Raw genomic sequence first — 21,907 nt, forward strand, 5'->3', positions numbered from 1 at the left:
CTGTGACAAAATGACCTTTACAGAGCAAGCTATGGTGACTGGATTAAAAAGAAGATCACTGCATCTCATCTTTACTAAAAAAAAAAAAAAAAAAGTACGTTTGAAACAATCAGTGGTGAGTAAACAACATTTCCTCAGGTGTTACTGGTGTTGTCTTACTAGTTTAACTTTCAACACAACTCAATGATTTAACAAATCCTTGACTTCCACCTATAAGTGGCGCCAAAACTATAGACATATCCTGATTTGGTCTATATAATTTTAAAATATTTCAAATTTTAATTTTAAATATTAACTGCTTTATTAAATCATTTACATAAAGCTGGTACTATGAAATATGCTCATTTAGTGTATTAATGTTTGTAATGTTTGTCACTGCATTCATAAAAGAGTTATTAAGCTATTTAGGAATCTTGCTTAACTGTAGAGCTATCTATCTATCTATCTATCTATCTATCTATCTATCTATCTATCTACATTTCAGATGGAAGTATTCTTTAACAGCAGCTTGGACAGTAGTTTACAGGTTTAGATTAATGCATTCATACTAATACATGGATGAAAAATTTGGTGAAGTTTCCTGTGAGGAGATTTTTTTGGAAGGAGTCTCCAGTGTCAGCACTTTGTAACAGTCTAAGATAAATCTGTGACTTTAATTTTTTCAGCTATCCTGTAGAACAGAGGGTTTTGTGGTTTCTTTGTGGTGTTATTATGTAAGTAATAACAGGAACTAGCTTGTTTTACAGATGATCCATGACATTAAATGTAACTGTAAATGGATAAAAGGGTTCAATTAAAAAAAAAATTGTAATCATTGGCAAATTCAATTCACTTCAATTTTATTTGTATAGTGCTTTTTATAGAGCTTTACAGAAATATATACATTCAGGATGTAAATTTGAAATTTATTTTTAATAATATTTTTTAAACTTGCTGTGGTAAAAGATGACTAAACTTTGAGACACTTTGGGAAGTGCTGTTGTAGGAAAATAATCAACTTCAGGGTGGTAACAGTGACCCTGCTTCACTTCAGGATGCACAAATGCACATTTTGTAATGTTTTATTATCTTGTCATGCAAACTATGCCGATATTAATTCACTTAATACACATTCAGTCGAATCGTCTGACAAAATTTTGCTTGTGATTTAAGCCTCACTGTTTAGAAAACTGTGCTGATACTATGGTCTTTGCACTATGACAGCACTGTAAGAACTTACCTCTACTTACTCCTCCATATCTCATAATTTATTGTATTGTAAAATTCATAGTTACTGGTTTATATACTGGATGATATTTGTTGCACTTCTACCTGAGTCTCAGTGTACAAATGTCCCTGACATACTGTACACGTGATCAATAAAAGACATTGACATGGAATTAGCAGACATACTTTAAATAGAGGCGTCATTTATTAGAATAATGAATAGATTAATCGTAGGTGGACACACATTATTCTGAAAACACACACACACAAAGAAAAATGATCCCAACACACTGGGCAGCCGTATCAACTGAGAAAACAGTCATGCTGTTTCTCACACCAGGACCAGCAGGAAAAATTAACCCAGATCTATAAATGTAATTACTTCTATCTTTAGCTAGAATAAGTGTTCTCTATATTTGATTTAGTAGCTGCAATAGAAAAACGAAAACATAAGAATAATAATTAGGATCAAGCCCTTTTTTTAATAGCCAAAGATTGTCTAGACATTGTTCCGACACTAATGCTAAACCGAGACTAAATTAAGATGAATTCATTTAATTGTTCATCTTCGGTAAGCGCTTTATCATGGTCAGGGGTGCAGTGGATCGGGAGTCTATCCCAGGAACACCCTGAATGGATATTATGATGTTACGATGTGCAGGAGGAGCAAAGCGTTAAAAGATTACTCATGTACCTCCTCTGTTTTTTTTATTTCTCCTTGATTAACGGCTGTAATTGTGCTTTGTTTGTTAGATATTCAACAGTTTAGATGGTTATAACAAGTCAGACTTTTTGTCAGTTTATAGTTACATTTAATATAGTGAAACATCCAAACTAACAAGTTAGTTCCTTGCTAGCCTCTCTTTTTTTCTAATAATTCAAAAAGAATGCAGCTTCATGTTACTCTAAAGCTCTGAAGACTTTCCTGTAGAGGAAAACTTACTGAATGTTACAAAGCATAACAGTGGAGACTCCGCCCATAAATGTTATACAAACTTCTTCTCACAGTAAACATCAACAATTCTATGTTTTTCTTTGCTATAACAGCATATTTTTCCATTTATTATTACAACTCCCTATGATTTAGCTGTTACTATAGAAACGATAATGTCTTCGAATGAAATGAAAAATGAAACGATAATGTATTCGATTTGAATGAAATCATTACCATCAGAGTCATGCTGTTATTGAAAAGTAATCAACACTCTCTGACCAATCAGATTTGAGAATTCAAGAGTGCTGTGGTATACGTGTTAATTGCTAAGTATCTAAGTACCAAAGCATCATCAGTGCCTAAACTTCTGATTAGGTTTCCCTCATCCACTCCAACTTCAGACATCTGTTCACTTTAATCTCACCATGTTTATACATCTCAGGGGAAAAAATATGTAGCGTAACTGCTTAAATACCAGGATGTTGAACATTTAATTTAGTGTAGGAATCATGTGTTATCAGTTACGCAGCTGTATCTATAAACAAGAAGCAAGCTGTTTGTTAGAGCGCAACTTTCCATCTTGAGAGGAATGAAGTCGGTTTGGACAACTGCGGAAATGTTAACGTTTGCGTGTAAAGTGTTTATGAGGACGGAGACATGTTTTCATTAAAACAGCAACACCACAAGTTGCAAGTAAAACTTGAATGAGGAGATTAGTTTTCTGTAAAAAAAAAAAAAAATCTTTGAAGGGTAATTGGGAGAACTGTTACGCTCACACACACACACACAGCTTCGCTTAAAACACGTACGTATTTTGGTATATATACAGATAATGGTTTTGAAAACAAACAAACAAACGAATGAACAAATTGAACGTTTCATATAAATATACCATGCTGATTCATTTATACTGTTAGTGTAGCTGTTTTGATTTAAATCTTCGATATTCAAATTGTAATTATTCCGACTGACTTTCATTTGACGACTTTATTTCTCTCTTATTAAAATATCCTCCAAAAATGTTTTTATAATATTTATGCGTATTAAATACTCTCTCAGAATTGACCAGCCTTCTGATACAGCAAAGACGTCTTTGTCTGATCTAATACTACACACAACTTACTGTAACTCTAAAGGGCGTGGCAGCAGCTGTGGGTTCCATTGTGGCCGGGGTTTTATCAGGGGCGGAGCCGGGCATGCTCCGCCTCCGTCCTGTTCTCTCTGGAGGAGAATCTGAAACAGGGAAAGGATACAGAGTGACTGTTAGCACATGATAAACACCTACAGATACCTACAGGACACAAACTTCAAAAAGCCACAACAGAGTTTAAATGCAGGACACGGCGAGAACATAAAAAAAAAGAGAGAAAAAAAAAACCAAAAAACAAATACAGACTATTCAGACCATGTTGCGTCACATAAACAAGCCCAAACACACCACACAATGGTACAAAAAGTCTAAGGCTTTTCATACAGCTTTTCATTCTATCTTCACAGAGAGGCAGATCTGAGCATGTCGTCTTTTTGTGTGTGTGGAATGTGAGTTTTAAAGCACCACAACCCTCATAACGTTCCACAACAATGTATAAGCAGTGTACGAATCTGTAGAACTCATCATATCACAGGTTATTAGCCTCACAAAATGCTACGTGGATGTCATTAGCATTAGCCTAGCAAACTACAAACTGTCCCTCATCAGAAACCCCAGATGAGAAATTTATAGTCATCATAATAACAAGATTTGATGCTTGCTTTGTGAGAGGAAACAACCCTTACTTTTATTCAGTGCATGTGGTACAGAGATAGAGAGAGAGGTGACAGGAGTATAGATTTTGTGTGTGTGTGTGTGTGTGAGAGAGAGAGAGAGAGAGAGAGACATGGTTTAGAGAGAGAGAGAAATCAGAACATCTTTGGAGAGAAACAATCAGAGAGAAAGAGACCAAGATAAAGGGACAGAGTGTGTGAGAAAGGGAGAGAGAAAGCAAGATGCAGATTGGCAGAGAGAGCAAGGCTGAGAGACATGGATAGGATGAGAGAGAAAGTGAGAGACGGTGAGAGAGAAAGAGGGAGACATGAACGGAATGAAGGAGGAGGAGAGAGAAATGATGAGAATGAGAGAGAGAGAGAGGGAGAAATGCAGCGAATGAGAGAGAAATGGTGAGAATAGAAGGAGAGAGAGAGGAAGAGAGACATTGAGAGAATGAGAGAGAAAGAGAGAGTCATGGTGAAAATAACCAGAAGAAGAGAGATATGGGGAGGGAGAGAGAGAGAGAGAGAATGAAAGAGGGAGAGAGACACAGGAAGAGATGAAGAGAATAAAAATAATGAGAGAGATATTGCGAGAATGAGAGAGAGGGAGAGAGAGACATAGGGAGAATGAGAGAGAGAACGAGAGACATGGACAGAATGAGAGAGAACGAGAGAGATAACCAGAAGAAGAGAGATATGGGGAGGGAGAGAGAGAGAGAGAGAATGAAAGAGGGAGAGACACAGGAAGAGATGAAGAGAATAAAAATAATGAGAGAGATATTGCGAGAATGAGAGAGAGGGAGAGAGAGACATAGGGAGAATGAGAGAGAGAACGAGAGACATGGACAGAATGAGAGAGAACGAGAGAGATGGTGAGAGAGAAAGAGAAAGACATGGTGAGAATGAAAGAGACACAAACAGAATGAGAGACGGGGAGAAAGAAAGAGAGAGAAGAGACATGGAGAGAATGTGTGTGTGTGTGTGTGTGAGAGAGAGAGAGAGAGAGAGAGAGAATGAAAGAGGTAGAGAGACACAGGAAGAGATGAAGAGAATAAAAATAATGAGAGATATTGAGAGAATGAGAGACATAGTGAGAATGACAGAGAGAATGAGAGGAAAGGGGACATGGGGGAGAAGGAGAGAGACACAAACAGAATGAGAGACGGGGAGAAAGAAAGAGAGAGAAGAGACATGGAGAGAATGTGTGTGTGTGTGAGAGAAAGAGAGAGAGAGAGAGAGAGAGAGAGAGAGAGAGTTCACTTACATATGTGTCTGGGGAATACTGATAAGAGCAATTGACCTTAAATCACTGTAAACAGTGGCACACCACATGAAAGCCATGTAACTGTGTGTGTGTGTGTGTGTGTGTGTGTGTGTGTGTGTGTGTGTCTATGACAATAGACATAAAAAGTCTTTATTTTATTACAGTTTTTACACTTGGTTGCAACTCAGACAGGTTGACAAGCATGACAGTTTGCCAATAAGTTTTCACCATACAACAATGTGTGTGTAGATTAAATTTCATTTAAAACCCCAACATTAATTTAGGAACATTAATTACATTTATGAAGCTGGCAAAACCATAATTACTTTTTCAACCTGAAGATGAAAGTCGCAGCTAAATTGCCAACCTCATCAAGATGAATGACCTCTTTTTCTGTCGCCAGTCGTTCAGTTCCACTTTGGTTGCGCGTGTTTTGAGCATAGCAGTTGCGCGTTATAGAGTAATTTCAATAAAGATTTAACGTTTCGCATATTCTGCATGGGTGGGATGGGAGAAAATCTCTTGTGGCTGTAACTGTTAGCTCAAAAAATGCAGTGAATTCTTGGTGTCACGTGGATGACAAAAAAAAGCATCGTACGTTCAAAAATGATTTAGTCCAAACACACCATACGGTAGCTTTTATCGTTACGCTACTCTGACTTACTCAAACCACACGCTAACAGTTCACTAACTAGTGTAGTGTTTTGGGACATTTTGTGGTTGTGACGAGGTCCGCCTCCCAGCACCTCGTGTATTTCCCAATACTTGTTCGCTCGTGCTTTTTATTTGTTTTGCCTTTGGTCCTGTCTCCATCTCATTGGTTTGTTCCCCTAATGTGTGCACCTGTTCCGTGTTTAGCCCCAAACTAGTGTCTGTGGTTCATCGTGAAATTTGATCATACATCAGTCCCCTTAAGTCCGCGCCCTGTCCTCTGAGTTCTGCTCCTGGTTCTGACGCACACATGTCTTATCATTGTTGAATACTGATTATCCTAGTTCCCACACAATGGCCTATTATGATTGCTGGATTCGGCATAATAAAGTGCACAATTACTGTCCAAACATACGCCCTTAGCCATTGCAGGGAGTAGGGAGGATAGCGTGCCTTGCCCGGCACAGGGCAAATAAGACAACATTGTCAAAATCAGTTAAAAAAAATGTTATGTCATGATGGCAGAAGAATCGTGTATGGCCTTTTGTCTCATAGGGTGTGTTCCAAATTTTATGTTTGTGCAATTTCTGAGGTCAAACAGAACTGCATTTAGATCCTGCTAAGGCCAGTTTCTTTCCTTTCACCAAATGATGCTATACTTTCAGACAAATGCTACTTGAGTCATAGAACCTTTTGAGCATTGAGGTTAGCATTATTTAGATTCAGTAGATGCACTAAAAAAAACTGACAGAATAATACTGTGTGTGTTCACATGTGTACACTTCAGTATGTGTGTGTGTGTGCCAATATTTGGTATACTCACTCCCTTATGAGATCAAATGTGATTAACAGCAACAGTAAATGAACTGTTAATGACTCATGTTTATCCCTTATATTCTTCACACACACACACACACACACAACGAGATGCTCTTTGCCCTTGCGAGTCCCGAACACATGTTTCTATTAGACCTCCATTGTCACTGGTGACATTTTGATTGACAGCTAAGATCCGGTTGGTCAGAAAGTCCAATTTCTGAGCTGTGCTGTTCCCATGGCAACTAGATCTCAGGGGGAATTCAGAGCAATCTTGCTTGAGGAAACAATGCCACCTGTCTCTCTCTCTCTCTCTCTCTCTCTCTCTCTCACACACACACACACACACACACAAACTAGAGCTTTACCCAATCCTCAAGATCTACAATAAGCCAGTAACGCTCCAAGATACTGACTTCTGACTACAGGCTACTGACATTTGCGACTTAATTTGTCAAAACTTTGGCGTGCGCAATATATCTCCTGCATGCCAGTCACCAACGTCCATATCACTGTCAAGATGAAGACTGTCTAGATATACTGACTAATAACACCTAGAATTCGAAATAAAAATGACTACAATTTGAAAGAGTTTTAAAAAGTATGTTGTGTGTGTGCGTGTGTGTGTGCATGAGTGTAAGGCTAGTTTCACAATGACGTCTTAGGGTGCTTTTACACTTTTTTTTTTAACAGAAAAAGTACTGATCATAGTGCTTTTTGTGCTGATATAAAAAACACCACGTCTGCAGAACTTTGTGAAAGCAGCAATTTACGTGTAGCATCGCACGTAAAACATGCATCATCAGTTAAGAGAAAAACGTATGTGTATATAACAGCTTTTCAACACAAATGCTTTGATTTATGACAAACACTAATGAGTGGCAATAGTGGTGGACTTGTGTGAAAGTATTGATATTTCTACTTGAGTAAAAGTGTAAACATGATGGGACATCATGGTCCACTGCACATGGCGTGAATATCTCCCTTCGTTCCCGTGCCACTTGAGGGGCGTGTCTGTCTGCAATGCAGGACATCAATAAACCTGTCAATCATGAAACTGTAGATTTCAAATAAATGATTTTCTTATTCAAGTAGCTACTCTCATGAACTTAGATCTAAAAGGCATCCTGAGCTACATATTTATGAAGTCTGACAGACTTGTGAAGTTCAAATATTCCTTATTTATTTTGTTGTCTAGCACATTTGAGTGGGAATGCGTGTTACTGGATGCCTCCGGGGTGGGAACGGTGGCTTAGTGGTGCCTCACACCACCCGGGTTGGAGGGATTGAATCCTGCCTCTGCCCTGTGTGAGTTTCTACCCGTACTTCAGGGGTTTCCTCCGGGTACTCCGGTTTCCTCCCACAGTCCAAAGACTTGCTTTGTAGGCTGATTGGCATTTCCACATTGTCCATAGTGGGTGAGTGTGTGTGCAATTGTGCCCTGCGATGGGTTGGCACCCCGTCCAGGGTGTCCCCTGACTTGTACCCTGAGTTCTCTGGGATAGGCTCCAGGTTCCCCTGCAACCCTGTGTAGGGTAAGTGGTACAGAAAATGGATGGATGGATGCCACTGTAAAAAGACTAGACATGCCACTTGTAAACAAACAGCTAGCTTTCTCAGCCAATGATTGTTTTGCTTCTGTTGGAAAGTGTGTCGTATTCAGATATTTCAGCCAATCCAGTTTTCTCATATGAAGACATTTTAGAAAACAAATTCTGCCTTGCTCGCTCTGTTTTTTTGTTTTTGTTTTTTTGTAGCATTTCTCACTCATTGGTTAGAACTTGATTGATTGGTTGATCTGGATTGGTTGATCACCGTAGGGATTAGTGACATCTTTGCATATTGCATGCTGGGTATTGTAGTTTCACTACATCGATGTGTGAAAGCAGGAAACCGATTCAAAATCATGAATTTGGTCAAAACCTGACACTAAGTGATGCAATACCATGCAACAGAATACTACGTACCATGACAGAAAATATATGAAATTTTAGTTTTATGCTGGAAGGTTTCTTTAAGTCTCTCTCTCTCTCTCTCTCTCTCTGTTTCTCTTTCTCGCCCTCAGGGCCACTGCATAAGAGGTATAGGGCTCCCGGACCACCAGGGGGCACCATGATTTCTAATATACTGTAGATATGCAAAAAAGCACACTTTGCAATTATCTGATGAAAAAGTTTATGTATCAGGCTGTCACAGGGCACCTCCTTGTGGTGTGAAAAGAAGACAGTCTGCAGTTTACATAAAATGATGTAACTAATGTCAGAAGATCACGAAGAAGCAGCGACGTTGAAGAGTTCCTATCTAACTGGGGCGTAAGAGGAGAAACAGTAAGAAATGAATGCTAAGTAATTCGATTGCTTCTGCTTCTTGATGTAAATGAAACAGAAAATGTCAAGTAGCTAGCTAGTATTTAGAGTAATGAGTGTTAGGCTAACTTTTTATTATACTGTTATTCGCTCATTCAGAGATAATCAAGTATTAAATCAGTTCATTCTTATACAATAAAATAAGATGCGTAGGGCCCCAAAATGTTCAGAAATGCCCCCCCCCCTCTCTCTCTCTCTCTCTCTCTCTCTCTCTCTTTCACCCACACACAGACACACAAACCAGAAACTTCAACTCCATCCTTAAGGCACACACTACCATCATGCAAGAAACCCTACAGCTACACTAACCACTCACACCTGTGATTCCAACATAAACGGTCATTTTAAGACTCCACTCCAATTCCTAATTAACGTCACGGACATGTTTTATTAAATTAATAGTTACCATGTCTTCATGCCATGTGTTAAAGACAGGACACAGTGTGTCCTATGAGACATGCAGTTTAACATAAGTATTAATTTCAGAGGTTGCTATGGCAGGGCTGGGAGAGAAGCAGAAAAGCAAAACTGATCTGGGATAGTATCTGTTTTCACACTCGTACACACACACACACACACACACACACACACACACTGGTCTAAAACGCGGCATTTAAAAACTGGACCTGTAGCTAATGTGAACCAGGTTTTCAAAAATTGCTTCCACGTTCTTCGTTTGTCATTTCGAGACAGATGTACACCATGCATACTTACATTCTCTCTCTCTCTCTCTCTCTCTCTCTCACACACACACACACACACACACACACACACACACAGTGTACAATGAATATCAATATATGCAGCAGAAAGCAAAGATATTTTCCCGGATCTTACATCCTAATGAGAACAATGTTCAATTTTCAAAGTGCCTCATATTCCAAACACACACACATACACACACACACAAACAAACACACACACACACACACACACACACACACAGCCAGAAAGCACACTTCCTGTACTATGGGCAGGAATGTCGTAGTGTTTCCCGGCTTTCCGGTTTAAGATGTTCCTTGGCCTCAACTATACCAAAGCCATTTCTCTAACTAATTCAATCTCTATTGTTTTGTTTTTGCAAGGATTTGTTTGGAGGTGTGAAAATGTGTACGAATTTTAACAGTTTAACAGTACAATTTTACAATCTGTAGATGAATGTCTCAGTCATGAAGTATCACAGAATTTTGTTACTGTAATGACCAACGGAGAGTCATGGAGCATTTAACTAACATTATTTACTGCATTAGGTAACATGAACAAACCATAAACATCAGCATTAATAAACCTTATACCACAGATTGGTTGAATTCTCAAATCTGATTGGTCAGAAGGTGTGGCTTAATTTAATATAACCTATTAATGCGTTCTTGGTCTAATATGTTTTTGTTTCTATAGAAACAGCTGAAGACAAAAATTAAACCTTTATAAAAAAAACATGTTTAACAAAGAAAAACATATCATTGATGTTTTCTGAGGGTTTTTTTGTTTTGTTTTGTTTCGTTTTTTTGTTAGGGGAGTTTATGTAACATTTATGGAAGGAGTCTCCAGTGTCAGCACCTTGTAACAGTCACGGTGCTTTGTAAAGTTTCTCAGCATTGGAAGGTTTACGCTTTCTGCGTTCTCGATAAATAACAAGCTGAGTTTTTTGTCGCGTTACGAAGATGCTCGCATGGGAAAAACTCTTTATAACCTAAGTGATAACAGGAACTAATTCATCTCATGGATTTTCCATAACAAACGTATCTATAAAGTGTTAAGCGCAATATGTCGTTCATTAACGAATTAAAAATTGTAATTACTAGCACACTGCTGTGGTAAACATAGAATACTTTCATACATGCAGTTGGATGAAAATAACACACTATGGGGTGGATTATTTGCGTTGGGCCATATCACACCACCACTCCATGGTGTTTCATGTGCTTTTCCTTACGTAAGTAATGCTAATAAAGTAACCATAATAACGTAAGTTAAAGCATGTATCAATTGATGTTTGTTTATTTGGTCATGAAATACTTCTTAACTAAAAATAAGTCCAAATAAAATGAAACTTTTTAAAATGTTAAATTACAACCTGTACCTAAATGTTGAAACTCTGATCTCTAGGTATAAATATTAAAATTTCCTTCAGCCTCAGTTCTGAATTTACCAGAATTTTACCACCAAAATATGTTCAGTAAGGTGTTGCTCATGTTGGTCACCGTGGGCTTCAGGTGATGATATAAACACTGCTTAATGCAGGCGTTCATTACTTGGCTCATTTTGGTTTATTACTTTAAAAAACTATCAATTTAATACAAGTGCTACTTGGTTGGTTTATTAATGGTGACGTTCAGGGTTTATTGGTGTTAAAATTGTAATAATGTTAATGTAAATATGTTAAAGTGTCAGCATGTGCACTTGTACTTAGTGTCATGAGTGTGTTGTGAGTCAGATCTGAGGGTTGATTCTCACTGAAGCTAATGTCTGGTTCATGTTCGGGTCTTTGTCTGAGGCAACAGGAAGTCAGTGCAAGTTCACATCAGTGAAAACAAAAACAAATCCGGTAAATGTGACACTGCTATTGTAAAGTAATCTGTTAACTTCGCAAGACCGACATAATGCGACATAACTTTTCTCATGAAAGCAATAATAATAATAATAATAATGATAATAATTCAGCATTGCGTCATATTTGAAATCTGTAACCATGACAACACATTTAGAAATGTTAAAGAGTAAAACTATAAGGCTCATGAAAGTTGGTATACATCATCTCGGCACTGCAAGGCTCATATACTTCATCTGCTCAGCTCAGTCACGTATCTTTGGATTAAAAAGCATCTGCCAAATAACTAATAAATAAATTCAAAATTCAAAAGTGTTTTTTTTTTTAATTTAAGATACAGTTGAATGAATTCATATTTCAATCGTTCTTCATTTTTAAGATTTGATATTTAAACACTTTATTGAATACTTTTTAATAAGTTTCTTTTTCTATATTTTAATTTTTATATATTTTACTTCAATCTATTGCACTTATATTGTTATGTAAATTATACAAATTAATGAATTAATGAATTTGAGGACGATATGCGGAAAATACCATATTACAATTCTCAAAGTCATTTCTATGATATACGGTATGTATCGTGATATAGGTGACAGCAATATAGTAGTGTTGAATTTAAATAAATAAATAAATAAATAAAATTGACAATACTTTGTTTTGATTTGATATCTGTGAAAATAAATGTATTTTTATTTTTTTATATTTAAAAAATTTATATGAAATTTTTTATTTATAGAAAAAATATGACTGAAAAGGAGAAAAAAATAAAATCTGTAAAATAATTTTTTGTAACATTTTACAATTTTAAAGATTGAAAAAAAAAGTTTAAAAAAAAAAAAAAAGTTGTGCCACATCAGCTGCTTCCCTTCAGTTTATGATTAAGTTTATTTAAAAAAAAATAAATAAATAATAACATTTATGCAAGGAATTTATACAAAAGATATCACAATATCCATGATATCTCAGAAAAGCATATTGCAACGTATCATGATTTTATCAATATTATATTATCAATATTATATATTTGATATTACACTGTCATATTGCTCCGCCCTGCTACCATATTGCTAAAAACACTTAATTTCCAAATTTAATTCATTTAATGTAATGCCTGGATATCCCTACTGATTTGTTATTGTAAATGATTTGATCTGTTAATTAACTATTTATAAACTGAATGAAGAAATCCGTGAATTTGAAGAATTTTTGTGACGTAATAAAAACAAAGAAACTAATCTAAAAGTTATTTGGCGATGTTGTTTCCCGTTACGCAGACTACGCTAGGCGCTGTTCAGTTTTAAACTTTGAATCATAAAGTTGGTTTTATTGTATTGAGAGAAAGTTTTTAATTGTAGTGATTTTGTTCAAACTGTTAGAAGCTGATCTTCTTTGACAGCACATGAAAAGAGAATCTGAGTGGAGATCATTCACGTGTTTTTCAAGGCTGAGGTAATTGAAAAATATTCCGACTAAAGACTTCTTTAGAAGAATTCTGAACACACTGTGCTAGCTGGATCCAAAATGGAGGCTTTTTTTTGTTATTAGAGGAGCATTTTCATTTGCTTTGGAGGTGTAAGAACACAAACAAACTCAGTTTAGTGGGTAGGCGATGTTAGTTAAAGACAAGCTTTAAACGTAACTGCAAAAGATGTTCTGATGTTATCATTTTAAACCCTTAAGCCAGTTTATTCCTAATGAGAAGATCGAGTGGAGATCTTTCAGGTGTCTTTTTCAAGGCTGAAGTAATTGAAAAATATTCTGACTAAAGACTTCGGAATATTTCGGCATTACAGTAAATTCTATTAAGCTTTTTTTCAACATTTTTGGAAGGAGTCTCCAGTGTCAGTGCTTTGTAACAGTCAAGCGAAGTCTTCAGAACACAGGGCTTTTACAGAACTAACTTCTTTTTGCGGAAATTACGCAGCATTAATCATAACTATAAAAGAATAAAAAGTATGACATGCTCTTTGATTAATAAAAATTGTAAGCTTTGGCAGATTGCTGTCATAGAAGAGGAATAAAATACTATAAGACGTGTTTCATGACGAGCCCCGTTACACCGCCCCATGAATTATTTTTCGTATATCATGATTTATATATAGTGCATTTCTATGTTCAGGTTAACGCAATGGATTTATACTGCTGTACAGCTCAAGGTTCTGCATGTCCTGAGATGCTTTTCTGCTCACCACGGCTGTAAAGAGTGGTTATCTGAGTTATCTTAGCCTTTCCTTGTCCACTCGAACCAGTCCGGCTGTTCTCCTCTGACCTCCATCAACATCATCAACAAGGCGTTTCTGTTCACAGAACTGCCGCTCACTGGATGTTTTTTGTTTTCTGCACCATTCTATGCACACTGTTGTGTGTGAAAATCCCAGGAGATCTGCAGTTTCTGAAATACTCAACCCATCCCATCTGGCATCAACAAACATACCACGGTCAACGTCCCTAAGATCACATTTTTTCTGCATTCTGACGTTTGATGTGAACATTAACTGAAGCTCTTGACTTGTATCATGTATATGATTTTATGCATTGCACTGCTGCGACGTGATTGGCTGATTGGATAACTGCACGAATTCACATTCATATGAGTCACCACTTTGGAAAAGTTATAAATAGTTAGGGTTAAGAGGAAATAATGGGTGTAGTTCTTCACTTGAAGGTTTACAAATAAAGGTTTCTTAATATTGCTCTTGCTTCTACAGTGCAAAAGTTTGCACCCCCCTTTGCAACTCTTTTATTTCAGTTGCGTTTCGTTTTATATAAACCCATTACATTTTGAACTAAATGTTACAGCAATCTTGGCAGTCCGCAGTTTTCTTTATTAGTTAGCTCAAAAGTTTGTGTCCCCATCACCAGGCTCTAGTTAATTTATTTAACTGTGCCGCATTCATGTATTTGAGTTCAAACTTGCTGAGATCACTCATTTCTCCCAAACAGCTTAGTTCATTTCTGTTATCTATTTGCCATTCTGTCTATTTCCCCCATCTGTTTTCCTCATTTCCTCATTCTTTCCTCTTCTCTTTCTCCTCCACATGCGTCCTTTCTCGTTCCCTTGTTTTGACTTTCTCAGATGGCCCAGAATTCCTTGCTGTCATAATGTTAGATTACACCATGTTTACTGACTCCCAGCTTGTCAGATGCCCCTGGAATTTTCTCGCTATCTGTGCCAAACACACACGGAGTAGAACTGCCACTGCTTCTCATGTGACCCACAGTCATATCACAGGACTTTGAGCTGCCGTCTGTCGCAGTTTCCAGAGTTTTATGGGCAAAGTGTAACAGCCAGGAACATCGCCAGCTCACGCCAGACACTTCCCATATCCAGTTCTGTGAAACTTCCTTTTTTCCCGACACAGACTATGACACTCTATTTACAGGACTTATCAGTGAACAAGCAACGCCGAGAAAACACATCAGCAGTCTTAAAGTGCGTGACCTTTACAGAATCGACGTCTGTTAGGGAAATTCAGACTCGGATCATTACGTTTCTGTTTCTTCTGATATATTCTTGCATGTGTTCCAGCAAACTGAGAATGAAGCAGAACACTTCACACAGGATAGCAGCTGTTGTTTTCTGTTATTCACAACAATCGTGAGCGCATTTGTCCTCCAATCAGGGAGCAAAGAACCCTGAGAAAAACATCAACATCAACAACACTCATGGAATGTGTGACCATCTGAGAAAAGTCACCTGTGGCATTTAATACATTAAATTTTTGATAATAATATTACTATTTTTCGCCCGATACGATTTTCACTGATGTCTGAAAATAAAGACTTGCTACCATAGACCACAACATAGGTAGGCTTTTCCCATAGACACAACCTACAGTGAGGATGCCATAAGTGTAGTCTCTTAAAAATCTTATAAGCTTTCTAAAAAATATTTATCACTCAATCTATGATATGCAGTACATCATATACCACAGCTTGCTTGAATTCTCAGATCTTTTTGGTCAGAAGGTGTTGATTAATTTTCTATAACAGGAGCTCAGACAATAGTTTCGGCTGCAAGGTATTCGTTTTAATATATTAATATGTCTAATAACTTACACACAGACTTGTATGGCGGAAGCTCCTCACGATCTAAAGCTAAAAATAAACACATCTGAAAACATGTTGATATGAGGAAGCTTGGAGAGGTTTCTTTAACATTTTTGAAGGAGTCTCCAGTGTCATCGCTTGGTATCAGAGCTGTAACTTAAGTTTTCCGACGTGTAAATCGTCTTTAGGATGGAGAAAGTGTTCTAGGTTCTTGGTAACACGTCAAGCTATGTTTTTTTGTGTTATAATCATCAAGAAGCTGGGGATGGAATGACAGTTTATAGCTACTGTAACATAACATGAACTAACTTCTTTCATGGACGTTCCACAACATTAAATGTAACTATAAATGGGTAAAAAGTATTATGTGTCATTCAGTAATAAATTTGAAAGGAAAAAAAAAAAAACAAGCGCTTCACATTGGACTGCATCACACTACCCTGTTGTTGATTGTTTTCCTATAATAGCATGCCACGTCATGTTTCCTTCCTTATAAAAAAGAAAAACAATCATGAAATTGTGACTTGGGAATATAAAGCGAGGCTTTGTACCATCTGTAGCTGTCATTACAATAGCTAATTTAATCAGTCTGGAGTTTGAACCCCTTGGTTAAACATTCTTTTTTCATTCTAACTGCTTCCAGAGAAGGAAGTATGTCCAACACTTCCATCTTTCATGATTGTGGGAAGCTGGTGTGGTGTTTAAACTCTGGTTAAAATAAAAAAAGTTACACCCAAGGCTAATTTAGGTATACTTCACCATGAAATGAAAGCATCCATTGCTATAGACTTTTCCAACTGATACGTGTTTCATTTCCATTGAGCTCAATCAGTTCTTTTTAGATTTACATAATCAAATCCATTATGACGACTAACTCTGTAGGGCGCGATAAGAGTCTTACTGGACCGTGTTTTTCTTTGGTTGACACGAACAAACAGCTAAGGTAACGAAGCTCTAAATCATGTGAGTCCAAAAGAGAGCGATATTTCCATAACTCGTCCAATGTTTAGTGGGGGAGATGACAAAAGCGATTGAGATGATACACATGCAGGTACAATCAGACACACATGCTATTTGGTTCATCCGTAATTGCAAAGTGCCTGCTGGAAAAGTTTTCTGAAGCTTTTCTTTTTCTCTCTTTATCAGCAGGCATTCCTATCAGATGCCTCAATGGCACCGGGCCAAAACTAACATCAATCTCTAACACACACAAGCTCAGGGCAAGTTGGTGTCTCAGAGAGTACAGGCTTTCATCCCATTGTGTCTTACTGAATACAGCATTTAACGTAGTTCATTATCTCTCTCTTATTATCTAGTGACTATACGGAAAACAGTACAAATGATTAATTGGTATGTTAAAGAAGTAAAGAGCAGGATTGTCGAGGTATCTGGCTTCTGTAACTTTTAGAATTCAACTCACAGGAATTTAAAGGTGCAATAGGTAAAATTAGTTTTTTTGTTTTTTTCCTCTTTTTAAGATTGGGTCTCTAACATTTAGGTGTTTTCAACATTTGAATGATTTTTTTTTGTCCACGAAGCTCCACCCCCAGCATCTTAGGTGCCCTGTAGAATGTCTATAAAATGACTGACAGGAGGTACATCCAAACACAAACAAGTGTTCCGGACCAAACATCACTTTTCCAAATGGGTTTTCTCAGCGCCTTTATAAACTTTTGCTAAATCCATGGCTTAATGCATTGCTTTGATATCATTTTCTACATATCTTCCAGGTTATTTGTACAAATAAGGAATAAAAAAATCAACTATTGCACCTTTAAAATGTCACCCACACGTGCACACATTTATGCATACTATAATTTGTGAGAACCTTCCATTGATTTAATTATTAATCCTGAGCTACACCTAAACGCAACCTGATCATTGACTTCAGTAACCAAAAAGAAACATTTTACTAAAAATAGTTTAGTTTATTAAATAAAAGCTCAAACTTTTACTCCATGCCCACACACACACACACACACACACTCAGGATAAATCGTAGTAAATTTGCTAAGGCAGTAATTTCTGCCACTACATATGACTTTTTATTATCATTTTACCTAACTGATAAATTATTACACATGCTCAAGATATTTTCCAGATTTTCAGAAATTTGTCCAGTCTCCTATGTCTTTTTTTTTTGCAATCCTTTTAAAGGATAAAAATGATTAGAATTATGATTATAATCCAGTTATAATTATATTCCAATATTAGGTCCATGAGGCAAACACAGTATGTACATCCAGAGCTTTCAGTTCCATTTACACTGTGTTTAAAAGTATATTATTTTTAATTTTCTATTTTTTTCTAAAATTGTGTCTAGGTACATCTCTATAATGGATCTCCTAAACCCGTGTCTCAAGTGACAAGCCAACTAGGCTTGCAACTGTAATTAAATAATAACTATGACGAGAATAATAATAGAATAATAATAGTTGATGGTCCTAGATAAGACATGCATCTTGAGGCTAAACGGTGTTTTAAATAACACTTAAATGGTCGTCCTTTGGGTAAAGGTTTAACAGAAAAGCTCGCAGGCCATGTCTGTGTCCGTACAAGTCTCCAGGAGATGATCAAGCCTTAAATTTTGTTACACCACAGCGTTGTCGAAATCACAATTCTATTAGCAGTAGTTTTAGCTGCAAGACAAATCACAGGCTTATTTATATGAACGCACTTGCTGTAATACGTTACCGTTTCTATAGCAACAACTCATTCGCAGGGGGTCGTTTGATGGATTCTCCACATAAACTGTTTGGAAAAAATGTGTGCGATTGTTGACGGTATCTGTGAGGAGAAAACTATAACTAAAAAATATTTATCATATTTGGAAGGAGTCTCCAGTGTCAGAACTTAACAGACATAAAGCTGTAAGTTTTCCAACTCTTCAAGATGGAGGGCTTTGTATGTTGCACTTTGTCTGTAGCATAACAAGCTGTGTTTTTGTTTGTTTGTTTGTTTGTTTTGTCTTATTAACTTAAAGAGAGAAAAAAAGAAAGGCTGGTGAAGGAGGGACAGTTTATAGCTGTTATTATGTATGACGACAGAATTTAATATAGTTTTGCGACAGCATTAAATGCTACTATAAGCTTTTATTTTGTAAATGTTAGTGTTGGAAAATTGCTGTGGTATAAGAGGAATAAAACACACCACAACAGCCAATGTCCAGTCATGTTTTATTCCTTACCTAGTGTACAGTAATCACATTATTATTTATTTGATTTATGCATTTCCTGCTTGACTGGTTGTATAGACTGTCTGCTTCAGTATGAATGTGAGACAGAAACTTTAAAGAAACTTTAAAGCGCTGTCACTATTACAAGCATGTGTGGTTGTTTTTTTTTTTTTTTTTTTTTTTTTTTTGGTCCTGATGAATTTGTTTGAATGTTGACCTGAAACCATCCACTTCCAAATTAAATATCGCACACCCTCAGAACGAAGACGCAATAAAGTGACTTTACAACCAGCGCAGATGTTATAAATGCCACACTAATGCCACAAAACAAGCTTGTAGCAACTACAAAGCATTTCTCTGAACAAAAGAGCAACAGAGTGTACACTAGAGTAACCTGAGAATACCAGTTTAAAAAAAAAAAAAAAAAAAAAAGGTCACCGGCTGTTGGAATGTTGTGGCAATGTTGTAGAAATGTTGCACTGTTTGGTGTCACTGTGTTGATGTTTGTTACAATAGTTTCCATATGAATCTAAGTTGTAATAACAACCAGCTACAACAACTAACTTGATCTGCTAATAAATGTTCACAAGTCTTATGAATTTGTCTGTTGGTTGAATTAATGTTGCACATGTATACTAGTGGTAAGAAAGGGGTAGGGTTAGGATTAGGGTTAGGAGTGTGCATGAGTAACCCTAACCCTAACCCTAACCAAAAGCTCTGGTAAGCTTGCTCTGCTACAGTTACGTCTAGTAGAATCAAGTAGACATGAGTCAGAAACATTAGTAATATAGTGTAATATATGTTGCAAATTGTAAAAAGATTGTCAGAGAACATTACGAAAGCATCAGAAGCACCTTTACCCTTATTTGCAGGTCTGGTCCTGCTCCTGGAGCGACTGCGTTGCCTCTGGAGTCGGGTTCGACCCAGCAGTCTGTAGTAGTAGCCAGGTCTCCCAGAACCTTTCCTAGTTATTCCTGACATTCTCCCCTCACACACTCACACACACACTCATACACAAGGACACATCAACTCCTTGAGTCCAAGCACAAGCACACACTGAAGCCTTCCTCACTTACTGCTGATGAGTTAAACCCGTGTCTAAAAGCTCACAGTGATCAGGTCCATAGAAAAGAAGTTCAACTGGAGGAGCAAAAGTTGTTCAAGTCCCTCCAGTCACACTCTCCCTCCACACTGTTTGTAATCTGGGTGAGCTCTGGAGGTGGGGATAGAGCCATGGAGTGCATAGATAGAACAAGACAAAGTTTTGGGCTCGTGGGAAAACCTGGAGTGGATTTCCAGAGGGTGGAGAAGGAAGGAGTTCAACTCAAGAGTGGAAATGAAGCGACCAGGATTGTTATTAATAAAGATTCAAGAAATGGCTGGGAAATTAAAGTTAAAAACCAGCACATGGCTTGGCTCCTAGAACAGCTTCAATGAGTCTTCAGATTCTCTGGAGCTCTCATTACTGGAGTGACGGACACCATTCTTCCAAAAGAAATTCCCTCAGTCAGTGTTTTGATGATGATGATGATGATGATGATGGTAGTCCAAAATCACCCATAAGTGTTCACCAGGGTGGAGATCTGATAACCATAAAAGCCACAGCATATACATTTACACTGTTTTCCTCTTCATCAACCCATTCAGTGATCCTTCATGCCCTGTCAATGGGGGTGGGGCAGAGGGGGCGGAGTCATCCTGAAAGACACCACTCCCATCAGGGTAGAAATCTTTCATTATAGGATAAAGGTGATGAGTTAATGATTTGCAGTCACCCATTCATCTGAGAGGACAAGTGAACCCAAACCATGCTAGCAAAATTCCATAACAGCATAACAGATAAGCGCAGGGGTTTTCCTTTAATTCGTCACATTTAAATCAATTGTACAGTAGGTTTTTTTAATGTATAATTTGTAAATTCTACATAAAGTTTGGTTTAAGTAGAATTTTGATCATTTCTATTTGTATACTTTTAGCAATTCTAGTTTTATAGTATATTTAAGTACACTTTTAATGAAATTAATTAATTGTCTGTTTCTTTTTTTAAAGTTTATATCCATTTGGAAGTAATATTGCTACATTTTTGTGGTTTCTTGTTTTATTTCAATGCATTGTTGTATTTCAGTGTATTTACTGTATTTAGAATTTATATTTTATCCCTTTTTTGTTGTTTCATTTCTTGTTTACAATAATAAGCTCAACGTAAAGACAAAAAACAGTCAAAGCAAGTCAGAGCATACTGTATATATTATAGACAGCTTTAGAATGATACATATTTAGGTTGTTGTTAATGATCAGCACATATACAGTACGCAACAAACAGTATGTATCTCAGCCAAGCAAGAAAGGGCTCAATCGAGGAACAGAGGTAGACAAAATGACAAAAAAAAGGGGGAAAAAATGATTGCTGAAGATAATATGAACTGAGTGAAAACATTTTTCAAACGTTGAGGAGGTGGAGTTAGCTTTACTTACAGCTACATCTGCATGAAATACAATAAAATCATTAATCTCCCTCACACATATCTTTCATGGTGAACTGTACAGAATGAAATACAAGAATATATATAAATATATATAAATACAATACAAGAAAAAAGACAGAGTGGTTATAACTGCTATAACATAAGGAACTAACTTATTTCATGAACATTCCACGACATTAAACGTAACTATAAATGAATTAAAACGATGACGTGTCGTTCATTAATAGATTGAAATTATTCGAAATTGATGGGGTATTAGGAGAGTAAATCATTGTATGACGTGCTGTGATAGGAAAATAATCAACTTCAGGGTGGTGTCAGTAACTCTGCTTTGTCTTGGGCCTCATCACACCACCTCGTAGGTGATTATTTTCCTATAGCAGCACACCCCTGAGTGTTTCACCCCTTACATATCATGGTAAGACGTATATGCTCATAACACACTCTGTTATTTGTTAATCGTTCTATTAATACAGTCATTGTCACTCTTACTTCTATAAAAAAAAGCACAAACTTTTTTATATCCGTATATTAGCAAAGACAGATTGAGAAATATAATACGAATCGACAAATTAGTATTAGGTGTTTAGAACTGATGAAATAAATTAATAAATAAATGATCAGTTCTTTGTAATGGGCTCAATCTCAGTGGAACA

General features: G+C 36.8%; 1 protein-coding gene across 4 annotated transcripts in view; it reads right to left on the bottom strand.

Moving 5' to 3' along the window:
• dab2ipb (DAB2 interacting protein b) overlaps nucleotides 1-21,907 on the bottom strand; it is a 157,866-nt gene that overhangs the window by 72,529 nt on the left and 63,430 nt on the right. For 3 of the 4 annotated variants that reach the window (XM_053230534.1, XM_026922047.3, XM_026922048.3), the window contains one exon: nucleotides 3,264-3,373. In XM_053230534.1, coding sequence (XP_053086509.1) covers nucleotides 3,264-3,373 — 110 coding nt within the window. Of the gene's footprint in view, nucleotides 1-3,263; nucleotides 3,374-19,625; nucleotides 20,624-21,907 lie in introns of those variants that run through there. The other variant, XM_026922046.3, reaches the window with a different exon arrangement.

Source organism: Pangasianodon hypophthalmus, chromosome 27, assembly GCF_027358585.1.
Source record: "Pangasianodon hypophthalmus isolate fPanHyp1 chromosome 27, fPanHyp1.pri, whole genome shotgun sequence".
Classification (NCBI taxonomy): domain Eukaryota; kingdom Metazoa; phylum Chordata; class Actinopteri; order Siluriformes; family Pangasiidae; genus Pangasianodon; species Pangasianodon hypophthalmus.